This window comes from Enhydra lutris, unplaced genomic scaffold (genome assembly GCF_002288905.1).
Source record: "Enhydra lutris kenyoni isolate GAN:26980312 unplaced genomic scaffold, ASM228890v2 scaffoldscaffold12, whole genome shotgun sequence".
Lineage (NCBI taxonomy): Eukaryota > Metazoa > Chordata > Mammalia > Carnivora > Mustelidae > Enhydra > Enhydra lutris.
This window is the reverse complement of record NW_019154096.1, coordinates 6780773-6804866: the sequence shown is the minus strand read 5'-3', so window position 1 is coordinate 6804866 and position 24094 is coordinate 6780773. Positions and strand designations below refer to the sequence as shown.

At 40.4% G+C, this 24094-nt stretch overlaps 1 protein-coding gene across 1 annotated transcript in view; it reads left to right on the top strand.

The window, feature by feature from the left end:
• The window catches only part of LOC111145083 (APOBEC1 complementation factor), an 81472-nt gene that overhangs the window by 24467 nt on the left and 32911 nt on the right, over positions 1–24094 (top strand). Inside the window, exons 2-4 of the mRNA XM_022499712.1 lie at positions 764–907; positions 18081–18215; positions 19966–20096. Coding sequence (XP_022355420.1) covers positions 809–907; positions 18081–18215; positions 19966–20096 — 365 coding nt within the window. The 5' untranslated portion in view covers positions 764–808. The remainder of the gene's footprint in view (positions 1–763; positions 908–18080; positions 18216–19965; positions 20097–24094) is intronic.

Genomic DNA, 24094 nt, shown 5'->3' with positions numbered 1-24094 from the left:
GATGTGGGGCTCGATCCCAGGACCCTGAGATCATGACCTGAGCCGAAGGCAGCGGCTTAACCCACTGAGCCACCCAGGCGCCCGAATTCCTTACATTTTTTTCGCAAAGGGCTTCCTGTCCTCTCCTGAGTGGCCTAAGTGACAGATGATCCGAGTGTCAGCCGGCCCCTTCTAACACCACTTAAAAAAATCTATTTTTCTTGTTTTATTAAAACCCATAGGACCCCTTTATTACACAAACTAATTTGCATGATGATTCCTATAGATGCAACAGAGCACACTCTGTTCTAGAAATTTATCTTTGGTGAATAAGTAGATAAAGGTTTTAGGTACCACATTGAGTAGAGAGAGAAAGCTCAATCTCTCAGGATCTTAATACTATATCCTAGTTGATTTGATTTAATCACCCCGTTCTCTTCCCACATCTGCAAAGACTGTTCTGCCTATTTTTAATCTACAGGAGCTAATTTGTTTTTGAGCATTTGGTGACATTCCGAAATAATTGGATTGTGATTTACTGATCTGCATTCTAATTGGAGAAGGGGGATTATTCATTTGTGACTTCCGAATTCCAACTAAAATTGAACTTTTTTTAAAAACGCTTTTTTAATAAGGACACTTCACCAGCCATGTTTGTGTTTGGCTGTTCGTTAACGCTAACTTAGTGACTTATTTACAGAGAATGTTTCCTAAAGATGTCCTTTGTGAGAAGGACAAGTTTGGCAATAGTAATTTACTTAATTTATCTTAAATTTGGTTTCAGTGAGCAACCCTAATTAACCTGATTTTTTGCTGATAATCACTCTCAATGGAATCAAATCACAAATCCGGGGACGGATTGAGCGGCACCCAGAAGGAAGCAGCCCTCCGCGCCCTGGTTCAGCGCACAGGATATAGCTTGGTCCAGGTAGGAACTTCTTGTGACCTCTGCTGAGATCCAGCACTGAGTGCTCTGAATGGCGGGAATATTCGTGGTCCTAAGATGCAAAATGTGAATGGTCAGCTGTGTAACTCTTCATGGATGTTCGTTCCCGGGGGGATGAAGTTACATCATTTCAGTGTTTGTAGGTGACCCTGCAGATGATTTTCTTTCCACTCTGGCTCTCAGCTTCATCTTAGCTGGTCCTTTGGAAGCAGAATCTGCATTCACAGTCACTGGGACTATCATAGCTTTAAAAGAACACTTGGGTACATGAAAAGCCAATTGGAATTTACTACCCAAGGTATTCTATGAAGTGGAACCACGCTAGTGTTGCAAGAATCAGCAGAGAACAAGCTATCCTGGAACTAACCTTAGTTTCCCGAGAGATTCCCTACTTCTAGACTTCTAGGGGGATCCCAGGACTGACCCATTGGTCACTCGAGCTATTCCATGAAGCTTTCTCAGAACACCTCCCCAGCCAGCTTTAGGATCTGTAATAGTTTCTCTCCATGTCCGGCATTTTTATTTTTATTTACTTATTTTTAAAAGATTTTATTTATTTATTTGACAGACAGAGATCACAAGCAGGCAGAGAGGCAGACAGAGAGAGAGAGGGAAGCAGGCTCCCCGCTGAGCAGAGAGCCCGACGTGGGGCTCAATCCCAGGACTCCGGGATCATGACCCGAGCCGAAGGCAGAGGCTTTAACCGACTGAGCCACCCAGGCGCCCCCATGTCTGGCATTTTTAAAAAGGAAAAAGTTCTACAACTGACTATTCATAGATGTTGGTTAAAAATTATCTATATAGATTATTGCTGTTTCTATGAAAGCCTCCTTTAGAGAGGTTAGGACACACTGAAAAGAAAGCTAATATTAAGCATATCTTACTTGAAGAAATAATGTTGCCCTTTTTACCATAAGACAAAGTGTAATCTCACTACTTTTTACACTTGCTACAGTTTTTACACACACTACACTTTTCATTCCCAGCTGTAATCTTTCACCCACATAGCTTTTGAACTTAATCAAACCCATGTGCTATTATAAGTTTCATTTGGATAACAATAAAACATGCAACATGCTCTTATTAAATAATCCTTTGTCAGATTGTTACAAAGTGTACTGCATTTAGTTATGTTAGATACGTTACCAACAATACTTAATTTTTTTTTTCTTTTAACCTTCTTTGTATCTGAAACACTTATGCAAAGATGGTGGTAGTAGAAGCATTTAAACCCTTTTGAAAAGCAATTAATATTTATACATAAGGATGTTTGCCTTCTGAAGAATAAATCTGTAATGGCCCAAAATATAATGATAGGAATACTTATAAACCTGTCTGGCATGGCATTATTTTTAACACCTCAATATCACACACCTAAATGGATAAAGGAAAATCTTTAAGCAAACTATGAATATATAATCATTACATTCAATAATCAGAACTCTATGAGAATTAACCACAAAACATGTAAATTGTTCAGTTTTAGTCAAAGCACTAGTTCTTCCTTTTCCCTAGATGAAATTCAGGGCATGTCTCATGACTTTTCTGGTAACTCTCGGGTAATTAAAAAAAAAAAAAAAATCTTCCACTAAATAGTAGTATGTCCATTGCAGTATACTAAAAACTTCAAATTATAGCTATTTCCTTCCCCATGTATGTCAAGGTAGAGGGTGATTTCTATTTTCTTCCTTTATGCTTTCGGAAGCATAATTTCCCATGCCAGTCTGCTAACTATGCGTTCGGACTCAGAGCTGAGACAGAAGGAAGGGATCAAAGCAAAGAGTGGGGGCAGCATGTGCTTGACCCATAGCCAGCCCTGGGCTCTCTGGGCCCCGCAGGTAGGCAAGTAAGATCATCACAGACTTCCTTAATTCCATTGTTAGGCATCTCTCCCCTGCTTCACCCTCCTCTGGCGGGCCACTTTCCTGGGCCTCTGACCCCTTCTGCAGAGCTCTTTTTGACATTCTAAGCAGAGCTCCTGGGGAGTAGGGAAGATAACCCCTCTACATGGGGCCTACATGTGGCCAAACTCTAGCCCCCGATAGACTCACACATTCTCCGACCAGCAAAACCTGGAGGTACGGTTTCCACAAAGCAACCACCTCTCCTTCTCGCCAACATCAAAGCAGGAGAACCCACCGCTTTCACCATCAGGGATTTCAGGAGTGAGTTAGACCTACCAGCCTAGTATGCTCCCCAAAACAGGGGGTGCATCTCAAGCTCTCTGAGCAGTTTCCTTATTGCCCCTGCCACAGTTCATTGAGATGCACCTCTCAATTCCTCTCACATGGGGGAAATCAGAATCCACAACTCACCAGCAGGGGTGTCCAAATAGCTCTGAATAGACTCCACAAACCCCTCACAGACTCCCCCACTGTTTTCCTAAACCCAGGGATGGGGAGCGGGGAGCAGCGAGGAGGTGTTGCATCAAGAACATAAACAATTACAGCAGTTTCTTCCTACCTCTTCCTGCCTCTTGGTGGTCCAGTAACTTGGCTCCATATCCAAGCCAGAGGACAAAGAGAGTCCCATCCATCTTAAAATCCTGCTGCAAATTAAATAGCATTCGGTCATGAAGTAATCACTTTAAAAAATTCTGGACAGAAAATTGTAACATCTTATTACAGCTGTGTGAAAAGTTTACAGATCGTATATTTTTTTTAAAGACTCAAATAGCAAAGGAGATCGTTTTACCAACCAAATGCAAGGATGTAAGATCATTTGCAGTATAGACAGAGGGAGACCAAAACGGCTCTTTACCTTTCATAATGAGAAGTTAGGGGAAATCGGAGGAGGAGACGAACCATGAAAGACTGTAGACTCTGAGAGACAAACTGAGGGTTTTGGAGAGGAGGTGGGGAGGGGATTGGGGGAGCCTGGTGGTGGGTATTAAGGAGGGCACGAATTGCATGGAGCACTGGGTGTGGTGCATAAACAACGAGTTTTGGAACACTGAAAAAAAAAAATGAAATGAAATGAAAAAAAATGCTTCCCAATCAAATCACCCTAAAAACATATGGCCGATCTGCATATTACTTTGAATTTATATATTCAATTACATTCAGAAAAGGTCAATAATGGAACCACACATTAATAGCAATTAAATAACAACAGACATGTAGTAGGCACTTCTATTCTAGCTGCTTTGTATAAATTCATTCGCTGGATCCTTACAACAACATTATGATCATCTCCAGCTTCCAGGTAAGAAAAGACACAAGGAGGCTAGGTACCTTGCTCATGATTTATAGGCTATAATTCCACTGCTACCGGCCAGAATTTCTGGCAAGATTTACAGAACTAAGAGAAGTTACAATATTATCTTTCTGATTGCAATTTTAGGCATTAGCATGACAGGGCATGCAAAAACTATTTTGTTGAGCCTAAACTTTATAATGGGATTAACTTTCAGTAGTACGATTTATTTGCTAACAGAGTGACTGATTGGGTCAGAAATTCTTGCATAATGTAAAACCTAGAATGCTAAAACCTGGCTATCCGGACCAAACCCTCTAGTCAAGGTCTACATACATACAGGACTTGGTTCAATCATTTTGAATGAATTGGAAAATCCTTCCTGATTTTGGGTGCAAAGTATAGGAAGTCACCCAAGACTTTAAATGGGAGACCTGTGGTTTAACTTGTTCCTTGACACAAGTTGTATGATCTTCAACACGTCCCTTAAGCACTCTGGGTCGTAATTTCCAGAATACTGGCTAGGTCCTGCCCCCATTCTACTAGTCATGATGTTGCCATCCTGGGATCTGCCCAGTCCAGTCACTGGTCCGCAGCCCAGATTAACTGGCTGGAAAAGGAGAGCAGGACATTGAAGGCACAGCCTCAGCGCTTTGGGACTTAGAAGAGACCTTTCAGCCTTCTCCATACTTTAGCCTTTGCAAAGAGGGCAACATTGGGTTTCCTTTTTTTAAAAATCTCTTTACAAAAAATTAAGATAAAGAAACAGCTTAATACAATTCTGGGAGCATACCCATAAAAAGATCATTTTAAACATGAAGGTATTTGCTAAATTAGGTGTTGGAGAATTTATTTTGTCGCATCTTCACAGCCTCTGAGATTGAACATTGAACACTCGCAAAAGGAGAATTCAAAAACCAGAGGGTGACTAATTTGTGCTCTCTTATCACCAGCAGGACAAATATAGCTGTCAAAAATAGAATTTTGCAGGTTACTTAATAACGTGAGCCAGTCTTTTATATTCCAACTGATGCAACACTTTGTGCCTGTGAGCATTTGAATTATTGTTAAAAAAAAAAAAAAAAGGAGAGAGAAAGAGAAAGGGATCACAAAGTACATCTTTGGATATTGATAGCTGGAAATTTCATCAAAGTACCTTAGAGAAAATAAAGGGAAGTTAATGCCATATCCTGCATTTAGTGGACATTCAATAAATATTGATAAAAATTGTGTAACATTGACAAGTTAGACCTTCAACTTCACACTTGTGTTAGCGCCACATAGAAATATTTTGGAAGGAAGTATGCTGCGATGTTGTTGCTTTGTCAACAGTCTTTTGTCTCCAGACAACAGAATTATGGGTGGTGATTTTGTTCCCCTACCCTTTCATTCTTAACTGAACTTGCCAGATTTTCTGAAAAAAGTATATTTTTGAGAGTGAAAATATACTTGAGAAAAAAATCAGATCATGCTGATCCTTTCTTCAAGAAAGCTTTAATGATATGGGTCATGAACTCTGACCTATGATGATCCTTCCATCTGGAATTTTCTCCTTTATGCCAGAAAAATCCATTTTCGTAGATGAACATTTTCCACAAACTTCCCACCCAACATGTGATTAGTTTACATGAATTTTAATTCTAGTAAAACTAAAAACTAAAAATATATTTAATAAACATCACCCTAGAGTAGTCCAAATATTTTTAAAAGTAGGATACTTCTTCATGTATTATTTTAAAATACTTGTATTTATCATATATTTTCCATACTTAAGTATTATTTTTAAATAGTTCAAAATATGCTGTGTATTAACACTGTTGTCTAATTACCCCAATAATCTATTTTCTAAAAATCATTACGACACACACTTTTATGAAGTATGACAGTCCCATTGTTTTCTTAATCCAGTGGTTGTCTTTAATATGCATAAAGGATTTTTTGTTTTTCTGTTTTGTTTCTATAGTCCATCTCATTGAACACAGTGTGTTAGTAGGAGGCCTTGGGATTATAGAAGTAGAAGATGCAGCATCTGCCCTAAAATGCATATAAAGTAGTTGCAATGAAATTGAGTTTATCCAAAATTAAAAATGGTAACATAAGACCCAGTGAGTGAGCAATACAGCTGTGGGTGCCCCCTTTCTGTATGGAGCCATAAAACAGACCATTCCCTCACCTAATGAGTGGGGACAAATACTTAGACATAAGGATGTTCATCATAGTGGAATTTATAATGTTAAAAACAGATATATCCTAAATGTTCAATAAAAAAATTACTGGCCACAAAAAATATGGTCAACTTTCTATTTCCCAATTATGTAGTCAGGAACTAGGATTTCAAAGAAAGACATGGAGTGATGTCCAAGAATGAATGTTGACCTAAAAATGAGAATGCAAAGCTGTATACAGCTTCTAAATAATGTTCTGAGAAATTCTTTACACACGGTACAAATACTGGGAAAATAATAAAATGTAATCTCTGGTTAGAGTTAAGTTTTTCTTGCTTGATGCTCTTTTTTCCCAAACTTTCTATAATGAATATGGACTATTTTTATGATAAGGGAAAAAAAATTCTCATGAAGTGGAAAAATGTTCTAGGCAGCATTCAGTCGGCAATCAACAAATTGGGAAACTTTCATGGAGAAAACCTCACTATGAAAGGTGTAGGATAGTTCCCTGGGTTCATTAGGCTGGTCTTTCAAATCTTTGTAGTGTTTGAAATTTGCTTAATATTGTTATCATCCAACCTTTTCATTTTGCAGTCAGAAAACAAACCCCAGCCTTCTACAATTCAGTAGACATAGGAGCCAGAGGTCAGCCAGCTGAGCTGAGACTCAACTTTGGCTACTGCCTGTTTTTGTCATTTTTTAGATTTTTTAGATTTCTAGATTTTTCAAGAGTCGTTTTTCAAAAAGCCAAAAATATCAACTACCTGGCCCTTTCCAGAAAAATTTGCTGACTTCAACTCTAATGTTTACTCTAGTACTTTGAGAAGCTAATTCACAGGTTTTAAAGAAAAGTCCCCATTGCATAAATGAGTGTTTAAACTCCCTTAATAGGAGCGGGCACACCCTCTTGGTCTTACCCGCTCCTGCCTGCTCTTGCCTGAGCCTGGTTCACGCATCCATTCATTTGCTATCTCCACAAAGAGGGCCAGGGTTCCTGCCTTCATGAAGCTTAAGTTATCCTCAAGGGGAGGCAGAAAATAATCAAGTAAAGAAACCAAAAAAATTACCAATCATGATAAGTGCCATGAGTATCATAAACTGGGCAGTGTGACAGAGCAGAGCAGGGAACTCTTCAAGCCAGGGAACAATGCAGCTGGAACTTGGAGGGTGAACACAAAAAAAGAACCTTGGAAGGAGCTGGAGACAAAGGAGCGTCTGTGGCCATAGCACCTGAACAGCAAAGACGTTAGTGTGCCTTAATTCCAGAGACCCAGTAAGATTGGGCCAGACAAGCCCTTCCCTTTCCCTATTAATCAGCCATGACTGGGTTACTGGGAACAGTTCCCTCAGCCTACAAACAAAATACGGCTTCATTCCCACCCCTCAAACTTGGCTTGCTGTGCCTATTCTCTTATGTGGAATTCCAATACAACCATGTATTTTAATTCCCATGTGCTCATCTCTTCAACATATATGTACAAGTCAGAAGGCAGAAAGCCTGGTGCTAGGTTGGCATATAGGGGATTAGGATACCATCCTTCTCAGGATGCCCCAAATTAACCCCCTTCCTCTCTCTGGTTTTGTATAATGTCCTCCACTAATTTCACTTGGGTACTGCTTAAGTTGCAATGTTTTTCTTATGAATAATGCAATGAAAATAAGACACTTAGAATTCCCGTATTTACAACCAGCTCCGTCTACATGAGCGCAGGGAGAAGCAGATGGAAGAACACTGTGGCATGGACATTCTTTTCCAATCGCCACACAAAAATCCTAGGGACAAAAATAGGAATTTGACTTCATGGTAAAAGATAGCTCCTGGGTCCTACTTTTTCTTCCATTGCCTCGTACCACCTGCTCATGTCCCTGCTATCCAAGGACTTAAGTCATTCACCAAATGTGTTAATACTAATTCTTTAAATAGGTAGACTGAGCATGAGAACAGGATGGGGCCCGTAGATCATCACAGACATGTGTTTCCCTAAGCTTATCACCCCAGCCACCCACAGACCAGCTTTAAAACTCCTAAGAAGCCTTTGCTTTCACTAGCCAGAAATGCCAAAGCACAGAGTGGAAGACTCCAAAGGAAGGAAGAGCTCTATGAATCTTTTTGTGGAAAACGTATGGCTGTATGCCTGACAGGTGATGGGAACTTCAGGATCCCAAGAAATGGAAACGGGGCCCTAAAGCTATATTCAAACAGCCATGAATTTCTCCTAAAATAGAGTAATAGAGAATTGATTATATAGGAGATCTTCAACTGAAGGTTGAAAATCTTCACAAACTAAGCCTGAGAGTGTTTTCCCTTTAACTAGAAGCACGTGGGGTTTTCCATTTAAAACTAGGTGTGAGTTTCATGATTTAAATAGGCGGAAACATGGGCAGCTCTTTGGGACTATGGACTTTGCCTGTGGGCAACTTTAGCATTTCTTAAATTGTTACCTGTCTACTACTGATCAAAATAAATAGTATTATCCAAATAAGTATTTTTAACAGGGAACCAAAAATAAATGATTCTTTATCTTCAGAACCCAAAACTTTATCAGGAGATTCAAAGATAGCTATCTAACATAGGCAAGGCCAAGAACAGTGAGATCACAATGCCATACCGTCATGAATTGCATATGAGGTCAGTATTATGACTCTTTTTCACATTGTTTCAGAGGCACAGGGTGGAGAGGAGAGACAATGTTGAATGGCATGTTGACACAGCATTAAATGACTCTAAATCTCAGAGTAAGGATTATTCTACAGCTGACCCCTGAACAATGTGGGAGTTGGGGTACTCTTCCCACACACACAGTCAGAACTCTGCCTATTGACTTTTGACTCCCCAGCAACTTAATCACTAGTAGGTTACTGTTGACCGGAAGCCTTACCGATAACATAAACAGTTGATTAACACATACTTGGTATGTTGTATTATATACTGCCCTCTTAAAATAAAGCTAGAGAGATGTTAAGAAAATCATAGGGAAGAGAATATATATTTACAGCCCTGTAAAAAACTGGCATATAAGTGGGTCTGTGCAGTTCAAATCCATGTTGTTCAAGGATCAACTGTACTTTGCATTCTCTTTCAAACCTTCTGATAAGAAAAGTTAGTTGTGGTGGGGCACCTGGGTGGCTCAGTAGGTTAAGCCTCTGCCTTCGGCTCAGGTCATGATCCCAGGGTCCTGGGATGGAGCCCCACATCAGGCTTTCTGCTCAGCAGGGAGCCTGCTTCCCCCTCTCTCTCTGCCCGCCTCTCTGCCTACTTCTGCCTATTTGTGATTTCTCTGTGTCAAAAAAATAAATAAATAAATAAATCTTTAAAGTTAAAAAAAAAAGTTAGTTGTGGGAGGTACATCTTCAACACCTCCCCTTAAATACCTTCTTAAACACAGAGAACAGGACTTGGGCTCAGAGGTTTTAGAAAACAAGCCCAGCTAGAATGTGATCATGATTTCTCTCTTTGATCCCAATATTTCACTAACAAGAATGATTATATTTTTATATGTTTTTTTAAAAAAGGAAATTAATGCAAAGACTGCAAAGAAAATTGATTGATGCAAAGAAAGTAATAGAATAGGCATCAAGAGGACAAGCAACGAGAGACACATTTTTTTTTAATCCCTACAACATTCCCTTTAAGGATCCTTTTGATTAACTCACAAAACAGTCTCTGAACATTTTCCCACCTTCAACTGTGGGGTCAAGGGCGGCCTCCCTTTCACCAGCATCCTACCACCCTCACAAGATCTTTGCCAGTACGCAGTCAGCCCTGTCCCTTGATAATGAAGAATTTACATTCAGGAAAGGATACATGCCTTGCCATATCCCTCACCTCATCAGAAATTAAAATTCATGGGGGATTTAGTAAGGAGAGTAATTACTATATACAACTTCTCTTATGCCCCCCAAAAAACAAGGGCACCTGGGTGGCTCAGTGGGTTAAAGCCTCTGCCTTTGGCTCGGGTCATGATCCCGGGGTCCCAGGATTGAGCCCTGCATTGGGCTCTCTGCTCAGTGGGGAGCCTGCTTCCCCTTCTCTCTCTCTGCCTGTCTCTCTGTCTACTTGTGATCTCTTGTCAGATGAATAAATAAAATCTTTAAAAAAATAAAACAAAACAAAAAAAAGGGCCTTAGATGGAATTCTTCTTGGGCCATGTTGAACTCAGTAGAATAGGAGGGCAAACATCCAAACCAACTATCTTCCTTGCACCAGGACAAGTGTCTTTATCTGTATGTGGACAGCTCTCCATAAGTTAACCAGATCTATTATAGTATTCCTCAATTCAAAAAGGCAGATTGTACGTATAATAAAAAGTTGGAGGGGCCTCGTGAATAAATTACACGTTCTGCAAGGTGAAAGCTCCCAGATGGACAAAGGAATCACCAAAGCTTTCACCCAGTTATTTCTTGGTTGGGCCGGAGAGGCTTCCTCAGGTGACAGCAGTCGCCAACAGACATGCGCGAGTCGGAAGCCGGAAGTGAGCGTGAGCACAGTGAATCTGGTGTCGCTCCAATGGCTGCTGTGCGGTCCCTCGTTAAGTCGGTTTCCTCGCAGAATGTGAACACTGGGTCTTAGAAGCGAGTTGGCATTTCACTTTCCCTCTTTTGGAAAAACAAACTCCAAAAATTTTTCCTGATTTTGAATTGTGTGTAAAGATATCCTTGAATTTAGAATTCCCATGAACTGGCCAGAAACTAGTATTATAAAAAGCTTTACAAAATACAAGCTATGCTGAAAAGCCTGTTTGCTTTCAAACACTTCAAATATTGAGATGCTGAACTCCAGAAGTTTGCCACACATAATCCTTTAAGTGAAAGGACAAGTATTACAGATTTTAAATACATCATTTGATAACATAAATTAGTTCTGCCTCTAAAAGTGAACAACCTGAGATGTTATTAGGAATATTTTGCTGGGCAATAGGGCTTCAGTTGTTAGCTTTCCAAAGTGAAACAAACACAATTCCTAATTTCCTAAAAGTCATTTTTGTGGAAGAAACGTATCATACTTTTTAAAAAAATAAAATATAAGGGCTTGGTGGAGAGTGAAACAAATAATTGTTAAGAGCCAAAAGCTGGGTGCATTTTTCATTGTGATTTTTGCCATAAACACATGCCAATAATACTGTTCAGAATTCAATAAATCAACTCTTTCTAGTCAAGTTAATTTTAAAAGTAAACTTTTTCTCACATACGTAAATGGAAAAGCCACGGGTTGTATATGGTAATTACATGTTTTCTAATGTACAATAAAATGCATACCTATTCAGATAAACCAATGGCCTCTAAACTACCTAGTATCGCACACAATGTACTTTCAGAAACACTAAGCTATAAGAGGATAAAGTTAAATTTATATCTGCCTATTATGTTCATGATTTAGCTTCTCCTCTCAGTTTCCAGACGTAGTCTCACAGTTCTATAAATTTTAACATCCTATTTTTTCAACCTTTACATTACAATTATTATTGTTCCTCTATTTTTAGAAAAATAATACCTGACATGCCTATTGGATATGCTTTTTAAGGACTCTAAAAAATAGAGCTAATAAGGGTAATGTCAAGCTCCACAGTACATAAGTTAAATAGACTCTGCTTTCTAAAATTTCTCAGCCTAAAAGAGATTTCATCAACCTGAGCTCATTGATCTTATGATATAAAGGCAAATAAATAATATGAAGACAGATCGTTATCTTTACATAGAATTAACAAAATAAGTATTCCCCATAGCACTGTCTATTGGCATCAGGAACAAAAAAGTTCATAAGCAGACCAATGGTAAAATCACATCTAGGAGAACCCTCTTGGTCCCTCTCATTTAAGTACTCTGAGATTCGGGTCGAACTCTACTACATACGAGATGTATAGGTGGTCTGTAGGTGAGAATAGAAATAATGTCTAACGGAGAATTTTATTCAATCTCACAAATCAATAACTGGGGAAATATGGTATTAAGTCACAAATTTCAAAAGACACAGTCCTGAAACCTGTTCTTGATACACTGATACCAGCTGTTGAGAAGAGTCTCCAAGGGTCTGGTCACAGGACCAGTGTCCTGGGCATAGCCCTGGTGACTACAATGCTTGTGAAGGTGACAAATGCCACTGAGCACAATTGGGTTGTCCAGCACCTGAACTAATAGGAACAGAAATAAATATAAACATAGCCAGTTGGAAAATGGGCAGGAGAACATCTGAAAGCAGTTTAGTTTAGGGAACGTACACAGTTTAGTAAGGGAACGTACACAGTTTAGTAAGGGAACGTACACAGTTTCTTCCCCTTGGCAAGAAAAAACAAAGGACCAAAGAAAACCACAAAAGAGGATTACAGATGATTTCCAAAGAATCATTCAAGGAATGGAAATCACTACTCAGGAAACTTTAAAAAAATGGACTATATAAAGGTTTATTAATTAATCTCCTTCTGTTTATAAAGGGGCTCACTTAGAGGAGAAAACAAACCATCTAGTCTCCATGTTTGGTGAAACTAAAAAGTAGGCAGAGCACAATACAATGAATTATGAAGATCATGAGCCTGAGAAAAATGCTGTCGTGACTTGGGACAGTATATAAGCCACAAAATTCACCAGACTGAGAATCAGAGTGTTCAATCTGGTGTTTCGTGCAATAAATTAAATCAATGTGACTTTAAGCAAGTCACATAATATCTCTGGTGTCAGTTTCCTTGTTTGTAAAACGAGCATACTGGGCTAATATAAAATCCAAAGAAAAATATTATTACAAGCATAGGCTTGGGTTTCAAATTGTGTCTTCATCACTTACAGTTTGAGTGACTTTGAACACAGTCTATCTATGTGTTGGATTTCTCATCTATAAAATGAATAGCGTCACCCACATAGGTTTGTTGAGGAGATTAAACAAGTTAATAGGGTCAAAAGCCCTTAGCACAGTATGTGATCCAATTAGGAATAACTGTTGAGGGGTTTTTTTGTTTTTCTTGCTATTTACATGTAACAAAAGTCCACAGTCCTCCATTATGCAGAAAAGGAGTTTATTAAAAGAATGTTTGTTTATGGAAACTCTGATTTGGAGAAATAAGTTTAAGAGTAAGCCTTCAGGAAGGTTTTCAAGGTTTTGAGGGAGTAAGGTTTTAGGAAACCGCATCACAAATCTGGAATGAAAAGAAAATGCACCATGGGGTGTTGAACACTGAAGTTTGAACCATTATGATTTCTGCATCAGAACTCCATTTTACTTTATTGTAACCATGACTATCCCAACAGCAAAAGAAGCTGGAAGAGCAAGTATCTGGCCTTTTTTAACTCCTGTAGGAAAACACGATTTGGCTCAGATTCCTCGATGTATAAAAAGGTCAGATGCCAGATGGCCAAAATGAACTCAGTCCATTTGGCCTCAAACTAAGATTTATTGCTTACAATCATTTATGAAAGTTTGGGTGGTTTTATTCATGTCAAGAAGATGGTATACATCATTTCTTAGAGTCTATGATTCCATAATGAAAGGCTTAAAATAGCTGTAACAGAGGAACATCCAAATACTCTTGATATATAAACTGAGTTACTAGGCAGGCTCAGTGTCCAGTATGCGAATTACACCCATGGATTTTTAGTTAGAATTAGGTCTTCCCCTTTTAATTTACATGGTTGAAGGTTTCTATTTATGTGCTACAAGAAAGCCAATAGTTTCCAAGTCTTTGATTAGAAAAATACAAGTTCCCAGAATTTAATGAACATTCCCTCATGAAAAGCAAAAATCTATATTCTTTGTCTTGGAACTATTAATACATTTGTGCTACTGGGGGAATGCATCCCACGAGGAGGACATCAGCCAGGAGGGGAAAGAGCCATTATAACTGGGCTTTATCTATTTTAAACTCCTCGACTATAAAAACAGTGCCCAAAATACCAGCAATCCAGCTCCCAACTGTCCTTTCTGAGTAATGGACAGCTATTCTAATCCCATGACTAACGCCCCTCGCCCCTTGCTGTCTTAAATGGGCACAGATGACCACCCCTCGTGCGTACCGAGCCCAGCGGCTGGTGTGTAGAGCAGATCCCCCCATGAGTGAGCTTTGTGACATCTCTGAACCAGCCAGACTCTGTGATCCCCCAGAAAAATACCCTTGGGGAATTTTTGTCCAGTGTTTATGGAAACCATAGAAAGACAATTAATAAGCTTTCCTGCACAATCATTTTGGCTCATAAGCAGATGAATCCTCCTATTCACGGTGATGAACACAAAACAGTCCAGTGATATTTTTAGCAATTATAGCAAGAAAGAAAAACTTTAAAGGCCAGTCTGCCGGTTGCCTATTTTCAAACTATCAGACAAAGCCTGTCAAATCAGAAATTCTGGAATAGCTACTTTGGTATTATGGGAGGAAAGTTTGGTTTCTTCAACCTAAAGAATGAAAATGCTACCAAATTTATATTATGTTCATTCTAATAATCCACTGAACAGACCTCTAGACATTTAATATATACAAAAATGGCCTCAGAGGGATCATTAGCAACTAAATGGACTTTTAAAAAGTGGCCTTTAGCCCCGCAATAGAAATATGTCTCCTTATAAGCAACAGTTATCAGATCCGTCCTTCCAAAATTTGTGTAATAAAATGATTGGAAAATGGAAAGGATTTTAAATGTGGCAGAGTGTTTGCCATTTACTGGCATGATCATTTTTTTCACAAGAGAATATGTAAAGGTGGTATGAATCTGTTATAAACGATTACACTTCCATATAACAAGGCAAAATGTAGGGATTAAGCTGATGGTCTCTAAAACCAGACAGTCTGAAGTCAAATCCTGGCTTTGCCTCTTCCCAACCATATGACCTCAGCAAAGTACTTACTCTCTCTGGACTTCAGGGTTTTCTGTAAAATGGGGACAGCAGTAGTCCTTAACCTCTGACACTGTTTAGGGTTATAGCAGTGTCCGGCCTGTGGCAAGTGTCATATAGATTTTTGTTAGAAAATCAGTAACTTTTAATATATCTCTGAAAATGTCAACTTCATATTTTTCAGCAAATTCTTGGTTGAGATAGAGTTCATTCATTCTAGAATTCTTAAGGCATTTTTTTCTCTAGAAGTAATTCTCAGTGCTACAGAAGTTCTGCTGCTAGAAGATTCTGCAAGAATATAAGGGACAAAAAAAATACAAGAATTCTTGAAGCAAATATTTAAATAATTAGTAAAATAAATAAACACCCGATTGTTGGAGGCAAAAAATAATCAAGGCAAGGTAGAACACCCATCTGACACCTTTTTTTTTTAATTTAAAACCATATTATATAAATTAGGAATAAAAAAAAGCGATCGCAACCAGAGACATAGTTTATACCATGACCTAAAATCCTTTGAGCTAATACTTATAGAATAATTGAGAAAGTCCCAAGTTGGTTTGTATAAAGATTTAAGAGTGAAACTGGAGTGTCTTACCTTGGATTTTAAACATATAAAACAATGTCTTTAAACAACTGATATATGACTTTTTAGAACACACATAGAAAAATATTTGGAAAAGCAAATAAATTTAACAGAAACTGCTTCGATAGATGGGCAGAGTGACACACTGAGGAATGTTTCTTTTTACCTGATACATAATGATGTTTTCTGCCTTTTGCATTATAGTTTTTTCCAACACATGTATCATTTTATAGTATACAACTCCTTAAAGTATTACGTGAAGAAGTTAGTGATAAATGCTGGTATTTGGTCCCTTATATTCACTTTTCTTCAAAAATCACAGTAAAGTCTAATGACCAAGAGCTCTGGCTATACCTATGTTGGAAGTAAGTGTACCTTTCCCCAGAAAGCACACTATTGCCAATTGGCAGCAATGGATCTGACCCATACTCCACTCAGAGCCCCTGAAGTTGCTTTCAGGTCTTTAACCTCTAGAAAAATAAAGATAGCACTGCTGTCTTTAATATCTAATCCCTAGTAATGAAAAGAACCAAACTCTTTCCCATAAAACTCCAAGTGTTTTTACCAAGGGTTGGTTGGTATTACCAAGGGTTGGTTGGTGTTAGCAAGGGTTGGTTGGTGTTAGCAAGGGTTGGTTGGCAATAGCAAGGGTTGGTTGGTGTTAGCAAGGGTTGGTATTCTATTTGGGTGGAGAACAGTATTGCTTCCCACAAAGAGAACTAACATCAGTAAACTCCCCTCGCCATATTGTCAACTTTGAAAACAGATTTAAGTCCCTCACTAGCTACCCCCAATATCAGCCAGTCCACTTCTTCAAATGTTAATCTTCATAATGCTTCTATTTAGGGGCTTACATGGACTTGCTTGGCACATGAGACAGCCCAAATCCAAGAAGGCAAGGAGAGAATTAATAACTGTTGACTATATATCTCATGCCTAGAACAGTGCCAGACATATTTGATATATTAGCTCCTTTAATCAAAAAGCCACTACTGGGGCGCCTGGGTGGCTCAGTGGGTTAAAGCCTCTGCCTTCTGCTCAGGTCATGATCCCAGGGTCCTGGCATCGAGCCCCGCATCAGGCTCTCTGCTCCGCAAGGAGCCTGCTTCCTCCCCTCTCTCTCTCTCTCTCTGCCTGCCTCTCTGCCTACTTGTGATTTCTCTCTGTCAAATAAATAAAATCTTAAAAAAAAAAAAGCCACTATTATCCCCACTCTGTGTATGATAATACTGGTTCTAAGAAGCTAAGTCATTTGCCCAAAGCCCCATAGCTAGTGAGTCAGAGAGTCAGGGAGCCCCACTCCTGAGCCCTCACTGCCATACCACAGATACTCCATGTTACAGCAGAGCCCTGGATTCAAAGTATAGTCAGATCCTCTGATAATCAGACATTGTTGACACTGAATGACAAAAATCATAAGTAATTTGTCCAGCACTTTACATGTTCTCACAACACTTATCACAAGCCAGTGCTGAAGCACAGAGCTTGGTATTAACAAGTCAGGAAAGGACAGATGTTGGCAAGGTTGTGGAGAAAGGGGAACCCTCCTACACTGTTGGTGGGAATGCAAGCTGGTGTGGCCACTCTGGAAAACAGTATGGCGGTTCCTCAAAAAGTTGAAAATAGAGATATTCTCCAATGCAGCATTCACACTACTGGGTACTTACCCCAAACATACAAACATAGTGATCCGTAGGGGCACGTGCACCCGAACGTTTATAGCAGCAATGTCCACAATAGCCAAACTATGGAAAGAACCTAGATGTCCATCAACAGATGAATGGATAAAGAAGATGTGGTGTATATATATATAATGGAATACTATGCAGCCATCAAAAGAAATGAAATCTTGCCATTTGCGACAACATGGATGGAACTAGAGGGTATTATGCTAAGTGAAATAAGTCAATTAGAGAAAAACAATTATCATATGATCTCTCTGATATGATGAATTTGAGAGGCAGGGTTGGGGGGTCATCGGAAGTAGGGAAGGAAAAAATTAAACAAGATGGGACTGGGGAGGGAGACAAACCATAAGAGACTCTTAATCTCAGGAAACAAACTGAGGGTTGCTGGGGGTTGGGGAGGGGTGGGAGGGATAGGATGGCTGGGTTATAGACATTGGGGAGGGTATGTGCTATGGTGAGTGCTGTGAAGTGTGTAAGCCTGACGATTCAGAGACCTGTATCCCTGAAGCAAGTAATACATTATATGTTAATAAAAAATAAAACATAAATCCACATAAAGGAGACCTTGATTTTATCCTCTGCCCAGTTCACTATAATTTGTCAATGATAAATAAGTTCCTTATCATGATTTTGAAAATAACTGAGGAACTCAAACTAAAAGTTTTATTGTTTTCTTCTCTGCCTCATATATTTCACCTGGGATTTGCAGGAAAATGGACAAAGGAAATATGGCGGCCCTCCACCAGGCTGGGATGCAGCACCCCCAGAAAGAGGCTGTGAAATTTTTATTGGAAAACTTCCCCGAGACCTTTTTGAGGATGAACTTATACCATTATGTGAAAAAGTGAGTCCAAATTTCATGTTTTCTTATCTCTCAAGGGAAAAATACTATACACTTTGTTAAAGTGCTCATTCTTGGCGGGGGATGGCTTCTCTTCCGATTGCCATTCCTCAACGTGGACAAACTCAAAACCTTGCTGTTAGTGGCTGTCCCCTTATTGTCAGTGCCTCGAGGTCACTCTTCCTATTCCCGATGGCTTGAACTAGGGCTGCTGCTCATTTTCAAGTTCTGATCCTTGATCTGCATAGGTGCACCAAGTTTGCAACAAGTTAGTCATCATTCTATATTACTACTACAAGGATCTCTCCAAAATACGATATTGCTCCAACTTGACATTCGAATATGGTTTTCCCAAGTGCACCATTTCACATCCAAAGAGCATGTGTAGGTTTGCCAGCGCTCTTTGTGTACTTATACATAATGGTTCAGAATGAAATTTGCATCTACAGGTTTCATTTGGCGGCCCTAATGCATCAGCAAGATTAAGAATGGGGTCTCTCCAAGTCATTACATAATTAAGGAACACATTCCTCAGTTTTAATGCCAAGTCATATATTGTAGCTAAACCCAAAGGTACAGGGAGAACAGAAAATTACAATCTGTTTTCAAGGTTTTACCAAGTGGTGTTTCAACAACCACATTCCTGAAAAATTTAGAAAAATTAGAGTCTAGCTATTTCTTTCCCTAAATGCCAAAATCAATTGTGTGTATAACTCAGCCTCTGATTCAGAACCGCTCCTAATTTTATACAAACAATCTCATTTGGCATGTGCACAAATTATGAGGATTTGATCCTGTAAGAATTTTATATCCTGACCTTGAAAATGAGCTCCGAGAAACACCTAAAACAGATGAAACATGCTTGAACTCTTTCCTGATGAGCCCTGGATAGACAGATGTCCACCACTGAATACCGTGGGGAGGGGTGAGGAGGGTGCCGGTGGGGGAGGCTGAGCCGGCGGGTAACCAACCACCAAGAAGCACAAACCTCTCCCTGCACATGCCTGTCCTATCTCTTAGGGCCACTGGTCATACAGCGGCCAGCAAGAATAAATTACTGAGCCTGGGTTGCTGGAGAACATCTGGGGTAGCAGGAAGAAAACAGAAGACCTGTAGTCAGAAGGATAGAGTGAGTGGCCTTCTGCTGTGAGCTTCTGATCTTGGGCTAATTATGTAAAACTAGCATCTACCTTCAGCCTACAGATGAAAACAGCAACAGAAAGCCCCAGATCATCCTCCAAAATACATCCTCCCTGGACATCTTGAGGTCATGGTGGGAGAAAGACACAAGAAATCGATTAGCAAGGTTCCAAGTGAAAGTCCCAGGTCACTGGTAGATTATGACCAAGTAAAGATAAAACTATGGAAATTTGAGAGGCCAAGGTAGAGGGCAAGAACAGATCTATCGTGAAATCATGCTTCTGATGACAGATGCGTCCCCCGGTCCCAAGGATGGTGGATAAATCCACAGACAATTGTGTGATGAAAGGCCATTTGCTCTGTCGAAAACCTACTCTGTTAAGTCAAGCTGAAATGCACTTGTATGTGTTTTCTTTAGCTTGACTTTGACCATGAGTCAGATAACAGATCTGAACCCAGCATGAAAATATTCAAATAGAATGCAAATGCCAAATATGGCAGAGATGAGGCTTCAGAAAACTGTGTGTGTGTGTGTGTGTGTGTGTGTGTGTGTGTGTGTGTTTCCATTTGGAAGTACAAGTGGACAAACATGGATTCTCTCTTTTACTTGTAGATTGGTAAAATTTATGAAATGAGGATGATGATGGATTTTAATGGCAACAATAGAGGGTTTGCCTTTGTAACTTTCTCCAATAGACAGGAAGCCAAGGAGGCAATCAAGCAACTCAACAACTACGAAATTAGGTAAGAGACACTTCTTCGGAGTAAAAGTGAAGAGACAATGCACCTGTATCTTTCTTCCATCAAACTTATCTAATATAGTATATGAAATACACAGGTAGATCAGAAATAAAAAAGGTTTCTTTTCCTTGGGGAAAACCAATTTGATACAATACGTATTTAATGTTAACATTATATAAGGTGTCAAACTAAGGTTTGTGAAACGCTCCAAGAAACAAACATCATTCTTTCATCCGTCATGAATATGTTGATGGACACTGTTCAAAATATTGGAAATATCGAGATGTCTTTTCCTAGCCTCAGAGTAAGCAGATGGATATATTTTTATGAGTATGTAAATCATACAAGGACTCTAAAAACGCAAATAAACAAAAAGCAGAACCAGACCGATAAACATAGGAAACAGCGTGATGGTTACCAGAGGGGGTAGCCGCAAGGATGAGCAAGATGGGTGAAGGGGAGTGGGAGGTCCGACCTTCTGGTTCTGGAATGACTCGGTCACAGGGATGCAAGGCACAGCCTATGAAAGGTAGTCAGTGGTATTGTAATAGTGTCGTACGGTGGTGAGCAGAGCATGACATACAGAGAAGTCAAATCACTGTGAAACTAAGGACACATTGTGTATCAGCTACACTCAAAAAAAAAAAAAAATTAGGTATGAAAAAATAAAACCACCTCTGAGGAGGCAGATACCCTAACTTGGTGTATTTAAGAAGGTACTCTCCAGGAAAGTAAAATTTTACCTAAGACTTGAAAGAAGAGTCAGCTGTGACAGCCTGATCTGGAGGAAGATTATTCTAGAGAATAAGAACAGCATGTGCAAAGTTGCCCAAGTGAGAACAAGCTCGAGGTGTTAGAGGATAAAGCCAACGAGGTAGAAACAGGAGACCTGAAGGCAGTGCCCTCTGAGAGCCTTATACGCCATGATTCAAAAATTGCCTCTTCTTCTAATAAGGAGGAGAAAATGTTTCATTAGATTCATGCTTTTAGAAACATAACTCTGGCTGTTGGGTGAAGAATGGACTGTAGCAGGGAAAGAGGGAAAGACACAGCAGAGAGTAGTCTAGTAGACAAGGGCTGATGGCAGGGGCACGGCGGCTGGTGGTGCAGGTGGCTGGACGGGTCAGATGGGATAAGTTCTGAAGGTTGAACAGACAAAACTAGCTAAACATTGGATTTGGAGTGAGAGCAAGGTTAAAATTCAGGGAGGAAGGCAAGGACGTGGTCCCCGTGTCTGTGGAAGAGATAGTGTCCTTGAGATGGGAACACGGGGAGAATCACCAGAAACTTGAAGAGCTTAGTTTGGGGGAATTTACATTTGAGATTCACATTAGACATCCCCACGGGAGCTGTTGGAGAGGTGTCCATACGATACTGGAGCCAGGAGGAGGTCACAGAGCCTGCCAAACCCAGGTAATATTGCAAACCACAGAACTGGTGGTGGATTCTGGGGCATAATTGACCCTGTGCTATCAATAGCTGGTTTTAATCCACTAGAAACAGGGCTAATGTCATGAAATTGTCTGAGTTCTAAAACCTCCAGCTAGAGAGGGAACTGTGTTCAGTCACTTCTTAAAGGAAGCCATGGGGGCCCTGGAAGAAAGGTCAATGAAACAGTTGGAAAGCAACAGCCTTGGGGTCAGACAGGTTTCACCTGAGTGCCGGCCTCTCAGAGCCTCAGCGCGCTCATCCCCAAGTGGGGCTCCTCACACTCCCATCAGAGGCGTCCTGGTGTTTGGAACATGGTAATAGGTCAACAAATGATAGAACTCGTAGATCTTAGCACAGTTGGCAATTCTAAGATGTAATTGCCATATACGTCCTTTCTGCATTTTTTTTTAAAGATTTTATTTATTTATTTGACAGAGAGAGATCACAAGTAGGCGGAGAGGCAGGCAGAGAGAGAGAGAGAGAGGGAAGCAGGCACCCTGCTGAGCAGAGAGCCCGATGTGGGACTTGATCCCAGGACCCTGAGATCATGACCTGAGCCGAAGGCAGCGGCTTAATCCACTGAGCCACCCAGGTGCCCCGTCCTTTCTGCATCTTAAAATTCATGTCATCCCCATGTGAGTACAGAGGGACTCCCTACCGTTTACTGGCTCTCACCTTCCTACAGGCCCCAGATAAGTCCTGCATTATGCGGAGAATTCTGTCAGTCCAACAGTTACTGGGTCATTTTCCTTAAACCCCTGAGCTACAGAAAGATGCACACGGTTGGTAACCACAGTAGCTTACCCACTCAGTCCCAAGGTCAGATCCTGGAACAGAGTTTTGGAGGAGAGTATAAAGGAAGTTCCTCTCCCACACATGCCTCCACGAATCCAAAAGAACTCTGTCTGGTATGTGCAGGGTTGTCTGGCACGGGAACCAGGGGATCAGAGCCATGGGCTTCTTCGGACAAATCCTGGGACCGTCAGCACCTACTAAATCACACCTTTTCAGCATCTGTCATAGGAGATGACAGACACTAAACTGCTTTTGGAAAGGGCTCCAGAAAGCTCTATTTTAGTATAGCTTTGTCACAGGACACGTACGAGGTTTCAGGGATCAGCGGTGTCCCCATTCCTTGGTCCCTCGTGGAGCCTAGCTATCTGGAGAGAGAGGATTACTCTCAAAATGGCTTTTAGGTTAAGATGGACGGAGACTTGGCCACGCAGGGAATCAGCCCAGTTTGCTGTATGTACTCGACCCTTTGTTACACACTGGGGCCTGTCAGCGCTTTCCGAGAACAGATAGGGTGTAGAAAAGGAGCACAATCAATCCATGCCAGGCTCTGACAGGTAAGAGTACGCTCTGGGAATGTCAGTGTCTTCGTCTACAAAGGAGAGGAAGATATACTTATCTCATGGGGGTAGTATGAAAAATAAACAGATAATGCAGGCAAAGCTCACATGGTCTAGGAGTGTTTGCTGATGATTACGGGGGAGGAAGGAGAAGAGGGCGGGAGGAGGAGCGGGAAGAGGGGGAGGGGAATGTCACAAAGCATTTGGAAAGAGCAAGCTGGTGGCCATGTTCCAGTCAAAGACCAGGCTGGAAGCCAGAAACAAGGTGGGGGGGGGGGCAGAGCAGAGCAGTACTTTAAAAAAAATCAAGGTGTAGGATAAATAGGATATGAAATAATAGCAAAATTGATAACCCAGAGTCAAGCTCTCCTACTTCCACTACGTCCTAGGTCAGTCCTGCTAGACAGAACCTGGCCTGCGGAGAAGACGATAATCTTCTATTCGCTTTAACCACTATTTCTCAGGAGATAGATAACGTTCTTATCCGGAAAAGACCCATAATTGCCCTCTCGTCCTCCTCATCATCAAATATTCACTGAGATTTGTCTAATTGTCTGGCTTCTGGAGACTGGACCTGGGCCCTCAGCGTGTGAGGGATGGCTTTTTGTCTCCAAGCAGTTCTGGGAAAGTGCCTGACAAACCACACAGATTTAAAAATAGGACAGGAGACACCAGGCTCCACCTGCTGGTAAAGGATACCCGACCAGCCCTCCATCAAAAATAATAGAATTTCTAAAGAAATAATGTTTTGGAATAGAGGGGTTTCTTTAAAAAAAAAAAAAAATCCCTAAAAGAGGATTTTATCTACCCTTCCCTACTCACAAGGAAAAGCACATTCCTCAGGCGACAGTCACCAGACTATAAGGGACCTGTCACAGGTCTGCTAGGTGGTCCTCAGTTCACCAACAAAGCATGGAGGACAAGCAGGACAGGGGCCAGTCCTGGGGAGCGTGCCCGCCACCCCACTGAACGCCACTAGTTCCAAGAAATCAGAGTAGCCTTCCACTCGCCCGGCTGAGTACTTCTCTCCATGACATGCGAGTAATTTCTGTGAAAGGAACTTTACCCATTTTAACCACTTTAATAACTTTGTGCTATTACAAAAGTCACACAACAAACGGCAAAAAAAAAAAAAAAAAAAAAAAAAAAAAAGAGAAAAAAATAAAACAAACAAACAAAAAAACAAAACCACAAGAAAGAAACGCGGCGGGCGTGTGT